Below are 24,843 nucleotides of genomic sequence, written 5' to 3' on the forward strand. Positions count from 1 at the left end.
TAGCCCTAATTTGCCCTAAAAATTTAATGTTTTCAAAAAGTTTTGAAACTGGCTTAAATATTAGTTGAGTATGTGACTGTGATAAATCAGGAAAGAATATGGCATGAAGGAGTACCATTCTGGTAATATGACGTCATTAATTTGATGCATTTCTCTATTTTAAACAGAAAAAGCCTCAAAATGACTCATTTCAAGGGTTATTTTCCTTAAGAAAATAGTATCCACAGCTGTCGCCCACTTTAATTTTTGAATATGTTGTGTTAAATTCTTTGAAAAATCACATACATGTATCTCAAAATCTTTGTGGGCGATGCCTGAAGACAATATTATCTGAATGAAAATTCCATTGAATATAGGTGTCTTCTGCAACTTTTTAAGAAAATAATGGAAAATGCACAAGTTTATGACGTCACAATTAGCATTTAGAAGGTCATGTGAGAAAAATGATTTGTATGATTTTTCTGCATGGAATTTCAATGATTCAGAAAGCATGAGTTTTAATTTTTTACATCACTTTCATTTTTTAAGAAAAACACAGGGCAAGATTTGTGTAATGGGAGTAAACCTTAGAATACCATTTTCCTTAGTGGTTCTAGAATATTTTTGAACACTCTCCTATATTTTCATGTTGAAACTGTACCTTGCTCTTACAAAATTACAAAATTACAAAATTAAAAAAAAAATTGTCAAATATGCTTTTCGAATGTGCAGCTGATACAATATAGTACACTTGCAATCTCTTTAACACAGCACAATGCCAACAAAGTGTGTGGTTGGTACAGTCAATGTAAATCTGGCGATTGCACTGTCAGGAGTTGTAATTATATCTGTAGCCTGGTATAATGTAGGTATCTCCAGTAGTTCACGCTTTCAATGCAGTTATTCATCTAGTGCTTATGAAAAATCATTTAATAGATTAATAAAATTAATAACAATGCAAGTGTATTCCAAACAGATTCTTATTACTTCTCCTGGTGAATTAGAATATTTAACATAAAGGAACTATTACACTTTGAAGACTGCATTGATTTTGACTAGTGTATTTCTGTACAAAACGACATCTTTTTTTCTACTCTTTCCTAAACGTAACACACAGGTAAATCCAGTAAATATAATTTTGGTATGATTATACTTTCAAATACCACACTAACTTCACAGATAGGCACTGGTACGTCTTATTCTGTCACCCATCTTCTTTAAACATAACGTCAAGCGGATTGATACGGTTTTGACGCGTCATTCTGTGATGTAGCAACTTAAGTTTTGCGATATAAAAATTATATTTTTTTTTCTTCTGCCCAGTTCAAAAATTAAACGTCATTGTTTCAGCCTTGAAAAAAGAAATGACATTAAACTAACACTATTACGATAAACTGAGTTTTGTGTAAATCCTTTGTGAAGTCACAATGTCCGAAAAAGGGAAAATGATAATAATTTCGATTATTGACTAATACCTTCATTGTGAATTCTTTTGCCATTCTTTACGTTAATGTGAAATTCACTTACCGATTCATTTCCTTTATCCCCTGAACTGAATAGCTATTAGTGAGCGGCACTAAAGACTCAAAGCACTGCGGCGGAAGTAGATCCATGCAATGCGACATAAAAATCTTCTCAATTTCCGCTCGTACATATAGCATCGACACAGCGGAGGCCAGCGCTATCAATTGAGCCTGGTATAAACTCTAGCAAGTAAGTCTTTAATGCTTCTATATTTAGTTTGTTCATCATTTTTGTTATAGTGTTGTAGTTATAGTGTTATAAGCTTATCAATCTTATTTCTGATATAAAAATGAAACCTAATTTTGGTTAAAAAAAATTTGAACGCCTCTCTTCACCTATTTTTGTATTTAAGTGTGTTTAGGTCATTGAAATAATGAGACTAATCTTGTACGGGAGCTGATATAATTTCAGATATTAGAGTGTAATATACAAGCATTGGAGAGATATTTTAGTATGCAATTAACTTGCAATATTGGCAACCTTAGACCAGATTTTGCACGTCATGTCGCAAAATTGCCCTGTTTTGTATAGAAATGCAATAACTGTATCATCTGAGAACACAAGTTTTACACTTCTGTCTTAATCTGTGTAATGTACTACTTTTTTGTCTTTCTAGCAAGTTTTCCATTAATTTCAGTAAATATGTTTGATATGAATCTTTTTAGAATTAGAATCTAACTTACACATCTGCTTTCATTCTGGTTACATATGTCACTTGTTAAAACTGTAACTCTAATATTAATGACTTATCCAACATCATCAACTTATCAATTGTTATTTTATTGTCTTGGCATTCTTATATTGCATAAGTGGGACAAAGGTGAAAATAGGAATGAAATATACAACGGATACGTGTTTATAAATCTGTAAATCTTATTCTGAAAAAAGTAAAAAAAATGTTCAAATTATATCACTGCAATTCTCAACCTATGACAAATACTTAGAGGCATACAAATATAAAAAAAAACGTGTGCAAGAAAAGAATCCTGCAACGTAAAGGATGCATGACTGATTTTAAAGTGTTATTTTCTACAGAACGTATGCATGGTATACTAGTAGTTGTTTGTTTTTGTTGTGAAGCTTGGGGAGTAGAATTTTATTATATGATATATACAAAAGGATTAGATACTAGTTCTTTCAATTTAGTAGATCCTTTCCTTATCATGTATACACAATGCAATAAGGAGATAATGACCAGTAATCAAGCTCAGAAATCTATTGAAACAATACAAATCGGGAGCAGAGCAAAGACGGACCTCTAAGGGGTCAGGTGCCATGGAGAAGTACATATCTCCTGTCGACCGGTCACACCGGTCGTGTGCTCCTTGTCATGATCGGGCAAACGGAAAAATCCGTAGAAAATTCAATGTGTAAATAATGGTCTAACAATTCGTATGAAAAACTTCAGTCAGCATTCGAGTTAATTATAGATTGTATTTGCCGACAACGTCATTGTATCGACCATAGAATTTGCAAAAGTTGACTTTAAACAAGGCTGTTGATATCTTTGTTTCATCAACGTGTTTGTCAGTTGTTTGCCTCGTATTAGAAATTACGTAGAGCATACTCTTGCGTATCGAATCAACTGGGAGACAAACTCCATATGCAGGTGATAAGGATATATTGCTACATAAACAAGGGAAGTTGATGATGAAAAAGTTGAAGTCATCATGTTTATCATAAAATTTTGTTGTTAGGTTATCATTAATGTCTTTTTCTAGTAAAATATCCAAATATGAAACAGATGTGTCAGACTCTGTGATATCTTTTATTTCAAGTTAACTGGGATATATCGAGTGGATATATGAATGAAAGTACACCTATTGTTAATTGATAAAACGTCGTCGATATATCTGAATGCCGAGTTGAAAGCCACAACAATTTTTTTCTTCTTCTTTGACTTCTAATGTTGAAGTTTTTTTAATTATTCGATTCTGCTTCATAGGAATACAAAAACAAATACAAATACAAAGTCGGCTAATATAGGAGGACAATTTGTTTCCATCGTAATTTCCAACAGTTTGTTGGAAGATCTGGTCTCCCAAGACTATATAAATGTTGTCAATGAGGAACTCAAGCATCCTTTTAATATCAACTTTAGAGTACTTTGGTGTAGAATCAGAGTGAATTTTAACAAAGTAATTTTGTTGATGACCAATCAAGATAAAAAATTGCAAAATCCATTTTTTTTGAAGAAGATGTTGTCTATGATTTCAAAAAGTCTAGTTTTTATTTATCGTGAGGAATGGTTTTATAAAGTGTAGAAAACTCGTACGTTTTGATGTTGTTGATTTAAAAAATTTACACCACTTCTAGAATATGCTGTACATCTAAACATTCTCCTTTACAGAGGTTATTATTTTGTAAGGAGTAAAGATAGGGGCTTGATAGAGCATTTGCTGGAACCGGCAATATATCTTTGTTTGTAAGGATTTTTATAAAGGTGGATTGAACTCATCTTGGCTGACTGGAATGTTAAAACACTTACATGTGATCTTGAAGAATTTCATCCTTAGAAAGTGATTTGTGAGTATAAACTGGATTTCCAGACGTAGAATTAAAACCAAGTACTTTTGAAATACAGTTATAATAATGAACCTTACAAACTAAGATGATATTGTTTAAAGGCCTTGTCTGCCGGAACTACATGTGTGTAACACATTTTTCAGGTTAACTTTCTAATTCTTTTATCACCTCCGATATAGTGAAAACGAAAAAATAGATGGTTTGCATATTGCCTTTTATCTTTCTAATACGGGCCTTTAGTTATATTAATTATATTTCTAAAATACTTAATCCATTCTGACAAAGTGCTCAGGTCTTCCCTTTCTTATTTACACCAACGTCTGGCATAATCTTTGACAGAATTCTTAATAGAAATGAAGTTCTATCGACAATAGAAAAGATAAGATTGGGGTTCCCTGTATTTAAGACCTTTAGAGATAAATACTTTTAGGTCATCAATTTAAACTATATGTTAATTAATTAACCGGTAATTACGTGTCCAGCGAGACTGAAGTTGAAAGAGGAAGAAGAGCAAGAACACTAAAGAAGATTTTGTTTTAGATGTTCGATATCTAGGCACTGCAAGGTTTGTTTATAATTGAAAATTAAGCATGTTACTTATGTTAACAGTATCTATATTTTGATGGCAAATTTAAGTTTAAGGAATCGACAGGTTGAATTGAAAGTATATTCCGACACACGTGGTGCATGGCTTAAACCTTTTTAAAAGACAGTTCTGTAAGATTGTTTGTTCCGGAATACTAGTTTTATTTTATAATTCTTTATTTCAAAGGAAGATTCACCATTTTTAGTCTCCCATTTGAAGTAGGAATCAATAGGTCACAAATACATGTTGCAATAAAATGAAACATTCAATAAATGTACTCACATTCAAACAAGCCATTAATTTTCTGTCCTGTATCAACTTTCATCAATCGATTTTTAATTATTACTTTTGTAACATCACACTCTTTCCTCAGCACTGAATACAAGCTAATACAAAATTAATGTTTATTAGTTTGAATACCATGCAGATAAAATACCAGACACGTTTATGCAGGAAACATTATTGCGTCTATTGCGAACACACATAAGTACATTTAAGTATAGTGATGTATTATAATGGTCATTTTGTTTCATGTCTTAGGAGAGGCAAAGATTGACCAATCAAAATCAAACAATTAAAATTCCGGCCACGCGGTGCGTCACTCTGCCTCTTCTCCCACCTACAACCTTGGAGGACGGACGTTTTTTCAATTTTGTTATTTACCTCCTTCCACCCGCCTCCGCCAAAATTTTTGGTTGTAATTTTATATTTTAAGCGTTTTCAGGCCCATTTTCATGATTTTTAAGTCTAAGTTGTAATTACTGGAAATTTGGATTATCTCCCTTTACAAAATTGGTTTATTTCTCATATTTATATTTTGTGTCTGCTAAAATTATATGCTATTGTTATTAATACTTTTGAGAATTTCAAGCAAATTATTAAACGTCACAAAGGTGGCAACACACGACAAACTGTTTTACAGACTTTTTATTCATTGAAGGAGGATAAGATATGGTGTTCTAGTGATGAGAGGATTATGGAAAGAAATAAGCAATTTAATGGGTAACGGGGCTATCAAAATACTTATTGCATTAATATAAATACATTTACATGTTACGTATGTTAATCAGAAATTTAGTTGTTTAGTTGGAAACTTCGGGGTATTGTCAAAACTTTAACCTTCTACAACATCTTTTACTCGCGAGTATGTACAGTAACTCTTTAGTTGATTGTAAAAGAAGCATATGGGTAAACATGGATAGCAAATATTTTAGCATTCTTGCTCTAGTGTGTAATTTGGAAAATTAATTATACCTTCTTTAAAGGTCATTTAAAAAGGAATAAAAATTGATTGAAAAATCCTTTTCAGCCTTTAATTGTTATTAATCGAAGGGGAAACGCAGTTTATTTCACTTACAGTCATTGATCGCATCAATATAATCCCTCCTTCTTTCTCCGTAATTACGCCGACTTCTCGGTCTAATCAGAACTTGGAAATTCCTTATTTATCAAAAGCAAAGAGGAATATATCACAAATAATATTTATTCAAATTTGTACGGATTCAAGTACGGATCAGTTGGCGATATACAAAGTATAATAAGAATCACCAAATTCTGATCTGGAGAATTAGGAATCTATAAGAACGACTCCTAAACACTAATATGCTGAAATAATTGTTCCATCAGATTTGCTAAGAATCTAGTTTTATGCAACTATGAATGCGTGATTAATATTTATTTTTCATGACTTTTTAATAGCACCAATATCATAGTCTACCTTAAAGGTTCTCTAATACAAATATGATCAGTCATTCGTCAAGTATTCAGTCAAAAGTAAAAGTTAACTTTCTCTAATTTATTTCAAGAAATACAAATGAACACACATGATACTTAAATAACCCATAGCATTATCTAATAAAAAAAAAATCATATGTTTCTTACGAGTACTAGTATATTGTCAACTAGAAAAAGCTTATCCAGGGACATTGGAAGGGGAGGGGTACCCCCAATTTTTTTTTAAATCCATTTGAAGCAGAATAAATTATAATTCACCTGTTTAAAGTAATGCTGCTAGTTTTTGTTTATTTTCGACAAAAATGACTTCCAGAATGCACCAGTACCGATAAAATGGTACGCATTTACAAGAAATGAAATTATGGTTTAGGGGAGAGGTTCTGCTCCCATACCATCTCCCGTACCCATGTCAAGAAACCTTGTGACTATTTGTGTTCATATTATACTTGGTTTACCACCACCTTTTGTCAGTTCGTCCATAGCATACCTTGATCCTTAGAAATTTTCTATCTAAAACACATTAATTACGATTTTTAATGTAATTTAACTATGGGAAGAAAATAATCATTTTTATATAAATATGTACATTGATTTACAAAGTAAATATAGATCATAATCAATCTATTAACTTTAAGTAATTCAAAATAACACACTGAACTCAAAATTGGTTTATAATCTTGGAAGTTTCTAAAATGAAAAGACCCACCAACTCATAAAAATATGCGTTTTTCAAAACGTGTTATGGGGGATAATTTGTTGTATTTTATTTATACAATTCTATCGTTAAGTCGAATGTTGAATGACGTTTTTCATAAAATTTGCTATGTCATTACTTTCATACTGAATTGTGTACGGATTTTTCAGTTTTCTCGATCATGACCAGTCGACGGGGGTTGCTTACTCCTCCATGGCACCTGATTTCACCTCTGAAGCTTTTAGAGGTCCGTGTTTGCTCTGCTCTCAATTTGTATTGTTCCAATGGAATTTTGAGCTTAATTAAGGTTCTTTATTTTCATATTTCATTTTGATGGAAATGATAATATTCAAAAAGAAAAGTTTGAGTAACTTCATAAACATTCATAAAAGATCTGGTTATCGATATAAGTCATGGATTCTTCACGATTTTCATTTGAAACCTAAAATATGCCAAATTTATGACCCCGTAGCATATCAGCAAACAACCAAACAGATACATCTGTCTATATGCAAATGGTTAACTAACGGAAAGTGGATACGAATTACCTTTATTCATTTCTAACTATCGAATCGATTCACAAGAGGTGACAGTTATATATGTATGATAATTTCATTTGGTCTGAGAATCAAATATCATGCGGGCAGTTTTGTTCTGTTATCGTGAGCTCCATTTACATCTGATTTGAAACACTGTTGTGGTTGATAATTGATATATAGCTTCTATTTAATGTCCACTGTCGGCAGTAATTAGCACTGATTTCTAATATCCATTATGCATCTTTTCTCTTTTTATAAAATATACAATTTGTTATTAAATCAAAAAGAACTGGACGCCATGAAGATTCATGTGACTGTGGTATTGCTCTTAATTTCGCTACACTATTCGTTTTATGAGGAATACTGCAATTTTGGATATCAAATTACAGCTTCCAGATTGCAAAATTATATTGAATTTGTTTTTTATCAAGCTATTTCACATAACTAGGACAAAAAATATACAGATACAACAAACTAAAGCATGCTAGAGACACACAATTTGGTGAGATGATATTAAGGAATATAAATTAACAAACTGAAAAGTAAGAATAGGATCTCTCTCTCTCTCTCTCTCTCTCTCTCTCTCTCTCTCTCTGTATTGTTAGTTCGATAATATCATCCTTTGAATAAGTAAGTTCGAAAGGAAACGTATGAAAGTCTTCTTGCCAACGGTTTAACTTGAGAATTGTTGACAAAAACTTCCTATAGCAAGAGCTTGCTGTGGAAGTGAAATTGACTCATCGACAACATCAAGGTAACCAGAACAACCCTAATAAGAAATAGTCTAGTAAACTATAGTTTACTGTAGTTATCTATAGTTTTACTGTAATATCAAAGTTTTTACTGTAGTAAATCAATGTATTTTTACTGTAAATTTCAAAATATTACATTTTTTCTCAACGATTCTTGCAATTTATTTTACATTGAAATGAAATATTACTGGTGTGTTACATATTATTTCTAAAATCTACATCATTGGTGTATAATTAAAATGCGGCCCTAAAACTCCCAAAACAAAGTTCTACAGTAAAGTTTCATAGTAAATTAAAATATCAAAGTATTTATTATTGTTAACTATTATAGAAAACCTAAGTTAACTTTAGCTAAGTTTTTTTATTGACTTTAGACATAAACAAGCATACATACACATACACAGACACACCACAGCTGGAAGGCTTAAATACAAATTTTTAGGAATATACATGAAATACGAACAAAATATGAATGCACAAAATACTATTAAAGTAATAATATAGATGACATAAATTTATCTATATATTTATGTTTTCAAAGTTTTGTTAGGGAGGAACCTGATTATGAAATTTATCTTTGTCAATAATGTGTAAAAGAGCTCTACATCAAGAACTTGTATTTGACATAAAGCTGGTTTTTATCTATAAGAGTATACAGAAATAGTAATGGTACTACGGTGATCTCGAGGCCCTGGAGCGTTTACTTAATGTTCATAAAAGTGAATTTTGATGGATCAGATATCCATTATAATAAACAATTTAAAATAATGAAAAAAATGACACATTAAAACAAAACATGAAACAAACGTGTCCATTAGTTGTGATCTCAGATTTCAACCTAATATCGGATTTATGAACGTTCTGAGGTGTGAATAATTATCTGGCTTCAGATTTATGGTATCACCAATGTCCATCTTCTTAATTACGAGCAAACATAAGACACTTTTTTGTAAGATATCTGTTCACGCTGCCCTGTGCAAGGGACAAATTTGCGACCTATCGCTATTTTCTCTCAAAACCTCTGCAAGTTTGACTTGAACTTCATCGATCTGTTAAAAGACATACAACACCCTAAGACAAAGACAGCTAACAAAACAGGATATGACTATTGGAGATCATTTGTAATATCTCTGGTTTCAGATTGGTATATATTCGGGTGTCTTTTCTCCATACAGTCAGTTGCCGATAAGGAGCAAATCCCAAAGGATGCTTTTTCTGATTCTAACGTCTACGTTTTTGTTGATGTGGACCCCTGCTGAGGGAAAGGACGTTTATATAACGGTAGGAACATTTATCATCACTGGTTTAAAACATTAATTTTACTTTAAAAGTATGCAAAATCCATTTTTTTTTAAATCTTTAAAAGGAACATAATTTTACTTATCAATATAAGCAAAATTAACAGATCAATTGATAAAAATTGTTACACTTGCTTTGCATTAGTAGAAAATTGTAAGGTAAAAATTAAAAAGGAGCAAGTGACAAGTAATAGAAGTAGTTTACTATAAAAACTTCTGATCTTTAAAAAAAATATCAGTTCTATAGAGGAAGAACATATTTTAGTTCATTAAAATGCTTTTCAGTAGTCACATGAGTCTATTTTCCATCACATATTAGTAATCTCAAACATAACAGAACCTTGATACTAGTACTACTTACTTACATAATAAGAATAATAAATAATATTTCATTTTAAAGGGGTGACTCAATAAGTGTTAACACTATTCCTTCTTGAGGCCCTCTACGTAAATTATAAAATATACATAATAAAAATTGACAAACATTCTATAGTAGTAATGTAAACACGCTATACATGAACAATACATGTAATTCTAGTCATAAAATCCACAAAAAGACTTTCAATGTTCAAAGTTTAAGTTGATAGTCGATCTTTTTTAGCTTAAAAGTGACATTCTTATGTGCAAAGGTAAATAATTCCACAGTATTGCACCAGAATATTGAAAAGAATTTTGACCTATTTTAGTTTTGAGTTTTAGAGTACACAAGTCAGAATTAGATTAAAATCTAAGATGATGGGAATTAGATGATTGATAATTGAACATTTCACACAGGTAATTTTGGACCTACACCACAAAGTGATTTATACAACAAACAAACGTTTGCGTCAGAGACGCTTTAAGAAAGAACACTATGTAATCCCGTACTTGAGCTAACAGACCTTTATTTCAAAGACTCTAAATAAATGTATATGTAAAATACAATAATGCAGATACTCTAGCCACTGTTGCTAAATTTTGATATCAAAGACTAAATAAATGTACACGTATATACATATATACTAGTACTGATGTCAGTGTCTGATGTTCACTGTACAAGTTTTGCTAGCTCAATCCGTACGTTATGGCAATGCCCCGTACGTCGATTCGATTGTATATGTACATGTACGTATTACTCCAGCGTCTTTGATGGTAAAGTTCAGTAAGCTAGAGTATTTGTTGCATCATCTTATGTTACATGTACATTTATTCAGAGTCTTTGATATTAAAGGTCAATTATAGTAGCTAGAGTATCTGCATTATTGTATTGTACATGTTTAGATATAAATTTATGTTCTGTTCGCACGATTACTGGCTTACAAAATGTCCCTTTTGTAAGCTTCTTTGAGCTGTAATGTTGCTATTATGTACTTCATATTTATGTTTCTGCAGATTAAAGATTTTTGACGTTTTTTTTTTTGCCTACGAAAACTTTATATGATTGTCTGTCTTTAGCGTTTGACATTAGTAGTTAAACTCTCAAAGTTTGACCAGCATGCCGATTTTTAGAGAACATGCAACCATTTTGATATATTGTAATTTATTGTGTTTCAGTCCATACCTGCTTAAACAAATGATAAAAGTATCGGATTTTAAAGGCATACATGTACATTTCAGAATTTATTTTAATGAAAATAAAAAAAATCTGGTAAAAAGATAATGAGTGTGTTACAAAAGAATTAACAAAGTAATACAAAGTTAAAAAAGCATTTAATAGTAAACAATACTTTTTTTGTTTAAGTTTGTGCTTATACTTTATGAGTTTTGGCTAAGATTAGGATTGACATTATAAAACTCTGTAGCTCTCTGTCCGCTAAAATGCTGTGTAATGCCCCAAAATAGTATGTCCACGAACTATTATTATAGCTACGTTTGGGGGCATTTGTTCATAACAAACACATCTAGTTTGTCTTGTTTTATTTTGATATTTGTTTTTCAACAGTTCCGTGATAAAGTGTAGTTTTAATGTATGACTGGTACAGTACAATAATTTTGCCAATAAAGGCTACATATTACATAAAATGGACTTTTGAACATAATAAGGACATTCAAAGTTCATTCCCTTTTAAGTGTCTGTACATCATACAAAAACTTTCCTTCCTGCTCATAAATACAGTACACAAAAAAGTTAACAATATGATGCTTACACTAAATATTAATATTACGTAGATATATCTACTTACATGTACAATCAAGGTAGTAAATATTTTGAATACATATATTTGTATATTTCCCTTTTTAAATGCAATGATTTCTTGTCTTGACAAGTATAGAAAAATTCAATCAAATTCAAATCAGTGTAACAATGAAAATCCACTTCTGATTTTCTGTTGAATTTTTTCCCCTGTATTTGGAATCTAAAACCATGACGCTTAACGTAGAAAAAGGTGTAAAACTATTTTTATTAAATATGTAATAATTTAATGTTCGTTTCCTTTTGAAAGAATAATCCAGGATTGTTTAAAATTTAGATTTTCTGCTATTATTTTTGTCCAGCTTGTTTTTAAAGTCGTGGGTCAGATGACGTTGTCATAAGAAATAGTTCTTAAGCACTAAACATAAAAGGTAATTATTATCGGACCGGAAGAGGGTGATCACCCGAATGGTAGTCTCCCTATTATTCCTGGAAATACGGAGAGCTAAGTTCAGTAGAAGACAAAAGGACTATATATATATATATATATATATATATATATATATATATATATATATATATATATATATATATATATATATATATATGGGGGTGTGTGGGGGTGGGGGTGTAACAGAACGATATGAAATTTATAACAAACCAAGTTCTTCGCCTAAGCTTCTTAAAAGTAAGTTTATCCAAATAAATAACAATTTAGGTTTCCCTAACGAAGTGACTTCTGCTCCTGTTTTTAAATGGTGATTATTGTTAGAACAAAATAGTATGCGGTTTGATTAAAACATTTATACAAATTCTATAAATTAACTATAAACATCAAATCAGGAAAAGATGAGGTTAAGACTATACGGGAAAAACAAAACAGTTCTTTGTAAGAAACGGGATATACGGAAAGACGGAAGAGCGAAAAATGGACTTGGCACTAAATGTCTCTTCCCATACACGGAGGGAACATATAAAAAGAAGAAAATATTGAAAAATAGGTATGAAAACACAGTTATAGTTATAGGCAATTGTTTCTTTCATGTTCTAGAGATCGAATTCCCCAGTCTGTCCCCCGCGAGCTGTGTGTGGAGATGTGTTTGAGTTTGACCGGATGAGGGATGATGGGACAGTAGAACCAGAGGTGAGACACATCACCAACTGTTTCTGTAACAACACAAGATCCTGTAACTTCAACAGAGAACACATGATCTATCAGAGCAGAACCCAGAGGTGAGGAAATGAATGTAATGGATAGTAATAAATTTATGCAATGGGATTGTGCACAAGTTCTATAAGCTTAAGTTCAATTACATGTGTTTCTCTTCGAGTGAAATTGTTTTGAAAGATGTTGCTACGATCTTTTAATTATCTTGTTTCTTCATATTTGATCGATTACTTACGAAATAAATTTTAAAATATTGAAAACTAAATATGTACTATGAATAAGTTATTTTGCAGCTTTACACTGTAATACAATTAAAAAAATCTCAATAACTACGTCATAGACACAGGGGCGGATCCAGAATTCCCAGGTGATGTTGCAAACTTTTGAAAAGGTTTAAATGCAACAGAAACTCACAATACATGTACTTGTAATTATTAGTTTAATAACATAAGTTTTATCATCGAAATTTTTAGAGGAGATGCACTCCCTTAAATCCATCAAATGTGTCAGAAATCCTTGACACGCAAACATGGAAAAAATCGAGATTAATTTTTTAACGTAAATCGTTCTTCTTGATTCTGTACCTGATTGAAATATGAGGAAGATTTCGTTTGTGAGTTAAATCACCAAAAAAATGAAAAGCTATTAATGTGGAACATATCAGATTATATTCATCATTATAAATGACAAGATAAAGAGCTAAATAGCTTTCATGTGCCTGTTCATCTAGGAGAATCATCTTGAAAATAAAAGACATCATAGGAAACCTCTCTAATGCGCAATAGTAAAAGGCGTCGGGAAAGAAAAAGTGGAAGATAATCGTCAAAGAGTGCGGTTATGTTGGCTGCAAGACATCGATCGGAACGTTCATTATTCCGCCCAACTTTGATGCTGTTTTCGGATAACAAACACAGTGATGCAAAAAATAATAATCTCTTCCCATTTATTTTCAATCAAACAATCAAAAGTCCATCTTTAAGACTATGTGCTTGGTTTGGTTCTGTCTTTTGGACTCTTCTTGAGAGTGATGTCTAGAGTGATGTCTATGCTGTATTATTAATTGAACTGGCACTGCATGTCATTAACACTTTTTTCTTCACTTTAATACAGATATCATTTTCTTTACCTTTATAAAATATATACCATTTCAATAACAAAATGTATACCATTTCCTATAGAATATAGATTATACATTACATTTGATACATCATTTTACAGCTACTGAACCCATGTTTATTCTAACTAGCAGAGGACATAGCGATAATCCTTTTAAGAGTGTAATTGACATGCTCTAAATTATCTTTACTTGAAAAATTTAATCTTTTAGTTTTATTATTGTACAAAATGTAATGTATTGATTTATTAATTTAAAGTTACCAAAATAAAAAAAAAATAATTTTCATTGCACAATGTGCACTTTCTTACAGTAGAAAAATCAAAATCGTGGTCATTTGTTTCCTTATCATTACGTGTGATATGCATGTTCATGTCTTCAATCGAGATGCATTGTCCTCAATTTACATTCATCAAATCAAGCGCTATTTTATATATATATATATATATATATATATATATATATATATATATATATATATATATATATATATATATATATATATATATATATATATATATATAAAGAGGGGACTATAAAACAACTTAAGACGTCAGGTACATTTTACGAATTCGGTTGAACAAGATATCTGAACAAACACTATTTCATTACAGTTTTATCATTTTTCTCTCTCAGTTTATAACTTGTGATGATACATTTTACTTACCAGTCGGAAATCTATCCGTAATTTTATTAATTAATGTAGAGATAATTTTTAAATGTCAAATCCTGCAAAATATACGAATTCCTAGAATTTTTTTTTGCCATTGATACTTCTTCATGGCAATTTGTCAGTCATCTGTATTAGTTCAACGCATACGTTTACTATACCTTATAAAAAAATCTTGAAATTCTAGCTAATTATTTCTATATACTTAATATCTTTAAATTTTGATACACAAAGGAAAACATTGCATTGGACCTGGAATCTGTTATGGATATTGTTGGTCATTGTTTAGATAATGTTGTTTTCGGGGAAAGAGCCAGGGGTTCTTTCTTTGAGCATTGATAAATAGATTCTGACTTCGATACATTGCCAACTATCCATGACGGGAAGAAAATGAGAATCCCCTTTCAAATGATTTTGAAGCTGCCTAATGGATTTGGACGTGATCTATTCCCTTATGTGCAATTGCCCTGTTCGCTTTGGGTTTCATTGTATAGTCACTGTGACCAATACAAGCCCTATGTAATTAAGTATTGGCATGTTAGACATTCGTATGCAATTCACTCCTGTCATAATGGATCCAACAGACCCCAAACGTGATCCTTTGTGCTGAAGTCTCCAAGATAACAAAACAAAAATATCGTCGTCCGCCAGGACTCCTTATTAATTCAGCCAAATCAAGACCAGACATGATGGAATTGCAATCTCTGTATCAGGAGAAATTCATCCATTCATGTTAAATAAACAAAGTTAACAAAAAGTAAAATTACAAATAGAAAAAAAGTCAAGTAAATCTAAGGGAAGAACAACATTTTTCGCTTAATAGTATGATTGCATTTTTGTTCTAATGACAAGTTTCAATGAGTTTCATCGATGTAGTAACACAATTGTCATTGCATTGCCTTATATGCAAAACACCACAGAAAAAGCCTGATTACATTATTTTGTGAAACAGGTTACATTGATTAGACAGCGGTATGCAGAAACAAGATACAAATTCCCTCAAATGTGACCAATTTGAGACGAGAACAATATAGGTCAAGAGTTTCCGGAACATCCTAGAAGTGAATGCATTATATCAGTATACTTGGGAATCAGGCTTTACATTTGTCACAACACAAATATAAATAACATAAACTCTTAAAAGTTTTTTTACAAGCGTTAAAGCAGGTGTCACTGTTACACGTAAAATAACCCTCACCCTCAGGCTATAAGGTGACACGTAAAAGAAAACTCGCCCTCAGGTTATAAGGTGACACGTAAAAGAACCCTCACCCTCAGGCTATAAAGTGGCACGTAAAAGAAACATCACCCTCAGGCTATAAGCGCCGAGTATATGTCATAGAGACTGGAGTAAGTCATTTTTATTTATTGCACTTAAAATTTCAAAAATGAGGTCTTTTAATGTAGATAATGGAGATTCTACATAATATAATTACGAAGGTTGTCCATAAAGTTAGTGGACAATGACGTGTTTTTCAAAATGAATTGCCCTATATAAACTCATTGTATACAAAAATTTTTGTTCTTAAAATTCAAGTCAGAATAGTTTGGTTTTGATTTGTAAAATTTGTAAAAATCGCGATCTTTAAAGGTCGCAGATAGTACGCACGGCTCAGGGTGAAAATGTCATAAACTTTGAAAATTTTCTGATTTAAATGAATATTTTCTTTATAAAATAAGTCAAAGAATCATAATCATACAATTGAATTTTAACTCTATTATCGCTGTATTATTCCCGGATTTTACGAATGTCAGGGCTTTTGCACACTCAATCCTAATCGTACCCTAATGCTAATAAAATATTAATAATATAGTAGTTTGCAACCAAAAAAGTATATAAAATATAAACATGCATGAGCATGTTTATATTTTCATATAATTATACAACGTAATATATATGTAAACAGTAAAACACTTGCAAGTATTCTCCATCTACTGTCATTTTAGTCAGAGGAAGAAATACCGATCCTTTCTATATACTTATGAACAAGCAGACAAACAGAGGGGGTCTTTGATTTGAATACACTTGAAAGAGTATTACAACTGAAGATGCCTACTAAACTTCAAGAGTTTCAAAAGTTTTTAAAAAGCCAAGTTTTTTCAATAGACAGACGTACAGGAAAAAAATATTATGACTCAGATCTTTGATTTTTTTTTTTATAAACTCATACAAATTACCGAAGTATTGTAAGTTGATTATATCAAACTAAAAGTATTGTGAGTTTATGTTGCCATATAACTTTTTAAAAAGTTGCAAACCCTCCCTAACTGGAAATCCTGCATCAGCCCCTGCGAGAGTCACAGATGAAAGGATATTCATTATAAAAATATTTTTACTTATTTGAGAATGCAATTAACTCTTCAACCTTATAACCTAAAATCTCACTTCTGGTATCATAGAGGTTGAAAATGTTGAACAAATTTGTCACTAAATAGATCAAATTTAAAGTAGATTCGTGTGTTTTTCCCATGTAAAGCATGAGTGAAATACAGGAATAGATAAGCACAAGATTCATGCCGATACTCACCTGTATTATAAATTACCCAGTATCTTCTCTCATTGCAATGTCTGCATTGATGTCTGCTGTTCTGATAACAGGGAGGTTGTGTGCGAGCCTGTCGACCTGTTTCCTAGCTGTAGTCCGGGAAATATCTCTCGTCGTATGTATGTGGACTCCATGGACTTCAACTACAAATCGTACTATGAAGTATGTATCGCAATCGGCAACAGTCTTGAGAATCTTTGCACTTTGGTAAAAAGTTTATTTTGTAGGATAATGGTTTTCTGAAAGACAAGTTTTGTGTCAGTTAACCACAATGACCTTTTTTTATTTCACCTTTCATTCTTGGCCGTCAAGATTCAAGGGGATGTGTTTCTACAAAATTTTTTGTAAATATATATATATATATATATATATATATATATATATATATATATATATATATATATATATATATATATATATATATATATTAAATTAGAATTCGGAACTGTCACTGACCATACATTAAATTCTAAAAAAAAAAAAAACAATGTTCATGAAAGAAGAAAGTGAGTACATTTTTGCTTTTAAAACTTCAATGGTGTCTACTTTTTGCCATGCTTAATAGCAATTAGAACAAAAACAAAACAAACAAACAAAAAAAAAAAACAAACAAACAAACAAATAAATAAACAAAACTATGTGTACAAAATACTGAGACGTACGGTGACTGGTATATACAATGGCTGATATAGAACTGTAGGACATGGTACATGTGTGAGAATTTCTTTTATTATTTCGTTGCCAAAGAAAAAAACAATTACTGAGGAGTAACAATAATGTTACTGCTCAAAGAGACTTTGGGTTGAATACACATACAAGGGCGGATTTTTGTTCGGATTTTTGTTCGCAAAGTTTATAAAAATATTGATAAACAGGTAAATATAGAATAGAAACACTAAATATGACTTAAATAGAAGAGTACAACCCTGATCAATAATTACTGACCATATCTAATTATCCATATGCTATTCTAAGATTTTCTCTCTTCTTTTTTAGATAAGATGCATTTGTCCTTTGAACCTAGTACCAAGTTTTCGACCCGGCGTGAAGGCTACAGTGTATCGTAACTTTCAGTTGAACGGCTTTGACAAGATATATAATTACAAGTGTAACGAGGAAGAATAATACACAAACGATAAAAAGACTAGGTGAAGGTAATAGCCAAGTCCGGGTGGGAATTCACATTAACAGATGACCAAACCATTATATTAGATGACTGTGTCTATGTGGCAGCACTGAATTATTTTAATAATAGTTCACGTTTTTTTTAATTATCCAAAACACAGAGATAATCTAAATTCATTAAACATCAAGGAATAGTAATTTGCATTTAAAGTCAATATCAACGTTTAAAGAAGGAGAGTAGCCATCCCTTATCTAGCAAGATTTACAGTGTATAACAGTCAATGGCAAAAGGAAAGAGTTTAGGTCTTCTTGAATGCTGTTGCAGAAACCTTTTCTTGAAGATGCATACAGTATTTTGATTCTCTGCGATAACTTTTTAGAAAAAAGTATTTTTCCCATATGGATGGAAAACATAATATGTTCATGTAACTTTTCAGATTCCAAAAAGCATTCTTTATTTTAATTCGCGTTTCTTCCATTTTTCAAATCTTTTTTTCTCTTTATACCCCGCTTGAAAAGTTGGAGGTATAAAGTGATTGGGGTGTCCGTCCGTATGTCCGTCAGTCAATATGTCCGAAACACTTCGAAGTATCCATCCCTTATCTGCAACTCCTCTTACACCACTAATTACAATTTAAAGAAACTTTCATCAAATTTTTATCACATAGTGGCGATATGCTGCTCCTATTTTATATTTCGATCGGGCAGATATTTGGGATTTCCCAAAATACGGACAATGTCATTCTTTTTTATTCTCCTATACCACTGAATAAAATCAAATGAGACTTTCACAGAATCTTCATTAGATAATGCCATTGTGCATCTCCTATTTTGGTAGGACATATATTTGGGGTTTCCCATAGCAAAACATCGACAATGTAATTCTTTCTATAATACGGGTGGTACCCATATCTTATCCACAATTTCTCCTATACCGGTGAATAAAATGTATTGAAACTTTCATGGATTCTTTATTTCATAGTGCCATTGTGACCTCTTTTTTACGTTTCGATCAGACAGGTTTTGGGGAAATTTTCTTCGCAAAACATGCACACTTTCATTCTTTATATAATATTGGAGGTACCCATATGCAGCTCCTCCCATACCACTGAATTAAATTTAATGAGAATTTATGACATAGTGAGACTTCCTATTTTTATATTATGATTGGACAGGTATTTGGGGTTTCCTATAGCACAAGTTGGAGTTCGCTATTATACTCTTGTGGGAGCGGGGGATTTTATTTTGTGAGCTCAGTGCTCAAAGTACCTTTAGTTTCAATTTGTACTTTAAATCCCTATATTTCCAAGCTTATAGTGATTAAAGTAAAGGTATAAATATGGTATCGGTTTTGTCACACAATCTTTTTTTCACTTGTAGTATGTACACGATAGAATCTAATTACGATTTGTGGTATGATGATCTTTAGTTGATATGTGTTTGAATCTTGATTAGACAAAAAAGAAAAACAACACATTTTAATCCAAAAGATTAAAATAAGTTTTCTAAGTTACACAAGTTTCAATACTCTCTGTAACAGAGAAATTAACCAGAGGTGCTGTGAGTACTGAACTAAAAAAAGATACTCCCACTCTCATATGCTATAACGGTAAAGTATACTTCTTGGCAGTATGTTACTGAGATTCTATAAAAGCTCCTCTGAATTTTGTTCAGTGGTTTAGGCGAATTTGCGTTAACAAAATTAGTGCCTCCTTTATCGAGTTTAATGGGTTAGTCAATGCAATGAGAAACCCCTAATATCTGTCCCATTAGAAAATAAAATAGGAGGTGCACAATGGCACTATGAAATAAAGATTCTGTGAAAATCTCAAAAAATTTTATCCAGTGGTACTGAAGGAGATGCGGATAAGAGATAAGAACCCCTTACGTTGAGTAAAGAATGTCAAAGTTCGTTTTTTGCTATGGGAAACCCTATATATCTGTCCAATCTAAATGAAAAAAGGTCACAATTGCAATATGTAATGAAGATTCTGTGAAATTCTCATAAATCTTTATTCAGTGATAAACTAGAAGTTGCGGATAAGGGATGCTACCCCAAAGGTACAGATCTATGGACGTACAGACGGACACTGCTGTCGAAATATAACCCCCCCCCCCATACGCTTTTCAAGCAGGGGTATAATAACAATGTTCTTTATGTCTGTGGTCGAGCGATGCTGATGGAAACGCACACTGCAAGGACTCTAGAGGAAATAAAAACATTTTTTGACAATAAAGAGAGGTGATATTTCTTTGGATTTCAACCCATCAAATCTGTGTGATAAATTTCTGTATAGGTTTTTTATCATACAGAGGATCCCCACCCACATTAAAAAGTTAAATATCGAATGCATGCTTCTCGGAGAACATTTTTAAGTTAAAGACTATAATAAGAATGACGTGCCCGATCCTAATTATTACTTTTCTAGTGTATGATGGGTGTTACACGCCCTGTCTGTCCTGATTGGTTTCACTAGAAAACCAGTTTATCAACGTACCATATAATTACCGCGTTCTTTAGGGACGCGAAATGAGCACTATCAAAACAAAAAAACACTAATGAACGACTGTGGCCTTATATTTCAGATGAATGTTATACAGTTAAATTGCATTATTTATCAAAGACAAAGGCATTGAGGAAAGTATCAGTATTTCCTTTTTTAGCTAATTATTGGTTCCTGTGTGTTGGTCGTTTTTCTTACTTATTTTGTAGCTTTACATTAGCTTTACGTTCTTGAAAATAAATATAATTCGAATAAATAAGCAAGTCTTTATGTAAGTCATCCTTTTTGATGTTCTGAATGAGATGAAATACATTATATGTAATTCGTTAAGTACAGATGGCATAATACAAGAAATATAGAGGCGATATTGTTTAGTACAGTATATGGAAAATTTGCAAGGCCGGGATGGATCTTATCCGAAAAGATCGGCTTAGATTAAAAGGAACATCTGTTCGCGTTTAATTGATTATTAATTTATTATAGCATAAATTAAATTCAGCTAACGCGCTTCATAAACTATGCCAGCGTAAATTTAAAGCGTCCTAATTTCAAAAATTAAATGTATTTCTTAAATGAGGTCACACGGTAGCCTACTTTTGGGTTGCTACATATACAAGTTGTATCAACTGACAAGATATGATGTCCTAATAATGTTTCAAAGTGTGTTTGATATGATTAGAATACAATCTGACAATAAATAGCCATAAAATTCCAATTGGGTTGCAATGCACCCCCGCCCTAAGATACATCAACTGATTCTCAGTTTAACCCAGTGCCAGCTATGATCCAGACACTCTGAATTTCCATAAAATTCATAAACTACCATAAAATTCATAAACTACCACAAAATTAAACTAGAGTGTTGCACGGAACGCATGTGTTGCCTGCTTTGTAGCTCATTAAATGTGAAAAGTTAGCTATTTATTTATTACTAGCATGATAGTTCATGCAGAAAAAGGCATCCACGGATAGTATAAAATTGAATCTGACAATCAAAGAAAATATGATTCCCAACCCTCAATTGAATAAGTAAATCGAAATTAAATTAATAATTTATTATTTATCATTTTACATGTATAAATACGTGTTTCAAAGTCTTTACTCCAATTGTCAGTCTACAAGATCCATTGTAGGTTACCGATCTCGATGTATTTTCATAGTATTTAAATATCAGTTTGTGTGGTAACTGAATATCATACAGTTTCAAAAGTACACTATCATGAGCTCATAAAAGTATAAATACTTATTATCAACACTCCACCTCTCAGAATTCAAATGACATAAGTTAATTTAAAATTTCCGCGGTATATTTTGCAAAGTAGGTCAAGGTCAAGGCAAAGTGGATTGTAACGCTGGTATTTTTCATAATGTTTTATGACTATCAGTGCACATGCTAAATAGCATAGACTTACCTCTTAAATGTCAAAAATATGCTGTATATTGGACTATTAACTATTTTGTAAAGTAGGTCAAGGGTCATGAGGTCGGTAACCATGGCATTGCACAAAAGCCATAGTGCCAAGAATTATATGTGCAAAATATCAAATCCCTATCTCTTACAGTTCTTGAGATACAAGTTGTGACAGACAGACGGACAGCTAAACAAACGCTGGGTAAAGTGATCCCTAAGTGCAGCTCTACTCTGCAGGCGACACAAAAATGACACTCTTGGCTTTGCCTTCCACCCATTCCATGAACTGATTAGGGTCCCACAATGTGAAAGATACAACCCGGAACATGAAAAGGATAACAGAGGGACAAACAGACAGTCAATACCATTTGAGACCTGAGCGTCGATTTCGTGAATTTCAGTACATTAAATTACAAATATATTTCATATGTAAGATATGTTTTGTTTGAGTGTGTAATGAATTCTTTTTTTTTTTCCATTAGGTGGCAAAAACTAGGGGAGTTGTCGTCAAACATGATGGACATTTCCAGATTTTGGTGAAAATGATGGCAATTTTTGTAAACTTAGTTTTGTTGTTGACATTTTATTGTTCAATTTCATTTGTGTACATATGACCACGCTATTTCCAGCTGTACTATACATAAGAGTGGTATTGCTAAGGATCACTTTTTTGTATTCACATTCCTCTACAACATATGTAAGTATTTCTACAGGCTAATCTAATTTTAAATGCTTTTTAAACGGAAAGATTATTTTGAGATTAATCTTTCTCATAGATTATCATTTGAAATGCTTTTTACATGAACTTGAAGAAAATTTTATTTCCATTGAAATATGGGAACTGGTCTTCGAATATTTTAATAATTTAAAACTTATCCTATTTTATCTGCATTATGTCCACATTTTATTTTCTGTATCAATAATCATTATCAACATCAAAGCAAAAACTTAAACATTCTAGAGTTGTTATTTTTCCATATCGTGGTGAAAGCAATCCAAAGCGTAGCGACGCAAACTGAAAGAATTCATTTTGGACGTTGTCAATCTAATTTTTTCATTCGTATAATTATTATCTATCGGCTTGGTTACAGTCAGATCACTAAATGTTTTTGATATATTACGACCTCTGAATCAGATTATTGAAAGATTTTTATACTCTGCCAAAACGCACTGAATTTATGCCTCCTTTCTGCAAAAATAATTATCTGTATGCAAGACAATTATGTAAGCATCCAACTTATCTCTGTCAACTTGAGAGATGAATATGCTTCATGTAACAAGCAATATAAAATTATTATAAACCCAAATCTTTTACAGAATGCAGAGTTTGTTACCCAATGCATTTTTCTGTCAAGAGGCAACGAAGCTGATAGTTGTTAGGATGCAACATAAATATGTAGATGAAATGTTCAGATAACGAACAGTTATCATGCTCAGAAGTTCATTTAAACAATACAAATTGTGAAGATCTAACACGGTCCTCTAAAAACAAAGGAGGGATCAAGTGTCATGGAGCAGTAAGCATCCTTTGTCGACCAGTTACATATACCCCTGGTCATGATCGGATAAACGAAAAATCTTTCAGTGTAAAAATAATGGTCTAACAATATCAATAGATATCTAAATACTTTCCTAACTCTCCATCCTGAACAATGAAATATATTGCATGTTGGCATAATTTAATTTCATGCATATCGACATAAGTTACTGGTGATAAGTATTATTACATGTATCATTCTTGAATATTGAACATTAAGTTACATCTTGCAAGAGAGATGTCCTTTAAAAAAAGATCAAAAAGGAAAAACTGCATCTTCACAGTACATACTTTGAAAACTTAGATCATACAAAGTATTGGGTCTTGTAAATTAACAGTTTTCAAGAAAAAAAATCAGATGAGACTTTACAAAAATACTCTGCAAATTTTATATTCATTTCATCATAAAACACAGAATTATCATTAAAAATATTATTTACAGAAAGATAAATGCTAATATGAAGTTGGGGTTATCATTTTACTCCCATATAGTCACGTATCAACACTATGTTGAGATTTAAAAAAAAAAGAAAAAAAACGGAAAACCAATTTCGGATAAATAAAATTCAAAGCAATTATGCATCTGTCAAAACATGGTCAACAAAAATCGTGTATTAGCCAGATTGAAAGAATTTTTTTAGATTAAAATCTATGAGAATCTCTGGCCTTCTCTTTGAGTAATTTTTATATTTTCAAATCCTAATTCAGAACCAAAGTGCTAACTTTAAGATTCAATGAAAGGTACAAAAAATTGTAAATTAAACATACAGTTATTGAAAAAAGAAAATCGTTTTAAATTGAGGTGAAATTAGGTCATATAAAATTTCATTTCCTTTAATATGTTTTGAAATCTTCCGTATATTACGGAAATAATTTAACTTACTTAAATCCTAGACACTGGCATCAGGATAAAACAAAACGTGCATTGTTCATATATTTCATATAAAGTCTCTACCGGTTTGAATTCATTTGTCTATCAATCTGACTTAATTGTACTCTTTTTGTCTTAAGTTTGCAATTTAC

The 24,843-nt window shown here is 31.6% G+C and overlaps 1 protein-coding gene across 3 annotated transcripts; it reads left to right on the top strand.

The window, feature by feature from the left end:
- Positions 1–1,557: 1,557 nt before the first annotated feature.
- LOC133188640 (uncharacterized) lies at positions 1,558–23,236 on the top strand. Of its 3 annotated transcripts, none has more exons than XM_061324142.1 (6): positions 1,558–1,692; positions 9,475–9,615; positions 12,797–12,978; positions 17,297–17,405; positions 18,240–18,397; positions 22,766–23,236. In XM_061324142.1, exons 2-5 carry the CDS (start codon positions 9,541–9,543, stop codon positions 18,366–18,368), a joined length of 495 nt encoding a protein of 164 aa, XP_061180126.1. In that variant the 5' UTR covers positions 1,558–1,692; positions 9,475–9,540; the 3' UTR covers positions 18,369–18,397; positions 22,766–23,236. The 3 variants fall into 3 exon arrangements, with proteins under 3 accessions (XP_061180126.1, XP_061180127.1, XP_061180128.1); XM_061324144.1 differs by having other exon boundaries at positions 1,612–1,692; positions 9,510–9,615; XM_061324143.1 differs by lacking the exon at positions 22,766–23,236 and having other exon boundaries at positions 18,240–18,566.
- Positions 23,237–24,843: the final 1,607 nt, after the last annotated feature.

This window comes from Saccostrea echinata, unplaced genomic scaffold (genome assembly GCF_033153115.1).
Source record: "Saccostrea echinata isolate AGI-Se365-2 ecotype Australia unplaced genomic scaffold, CSIRO_AGI_Sech_v1 ptg000016l, whole genome shotgun sequence".
Classification (NCBI taxonomy): domain Eukaryota; kingdom Metazoa; phylum Mollusca; class Bivalvia; order Ostreida; family Ostreidae; genus Saccostrea; species Saccostrea echinata.

Coding starts and splice junctions, on each gene's coding strand:
- LOC133188640 (XM_061324142.1), top strand. CDS start 9,541: ATGCTTTTTCTGATTCTAACGTCTACGTTTTTGTTGATGTGGACCCCT. Junction 12,979..17,296: donor TATCAGAGCAGAACCCAGAG/GTGAGGAAATGA, acceptor TTCTGATAACAG/GGAGGTTGTGTGCGAGCCTG. Junction 17,406..18,239: donor ACTACAAATCGTACTATGAA/GTATGTATCGCA, acceptor CTTCTTTTTTAG/ATAAGATGCATTTGTCCTTT.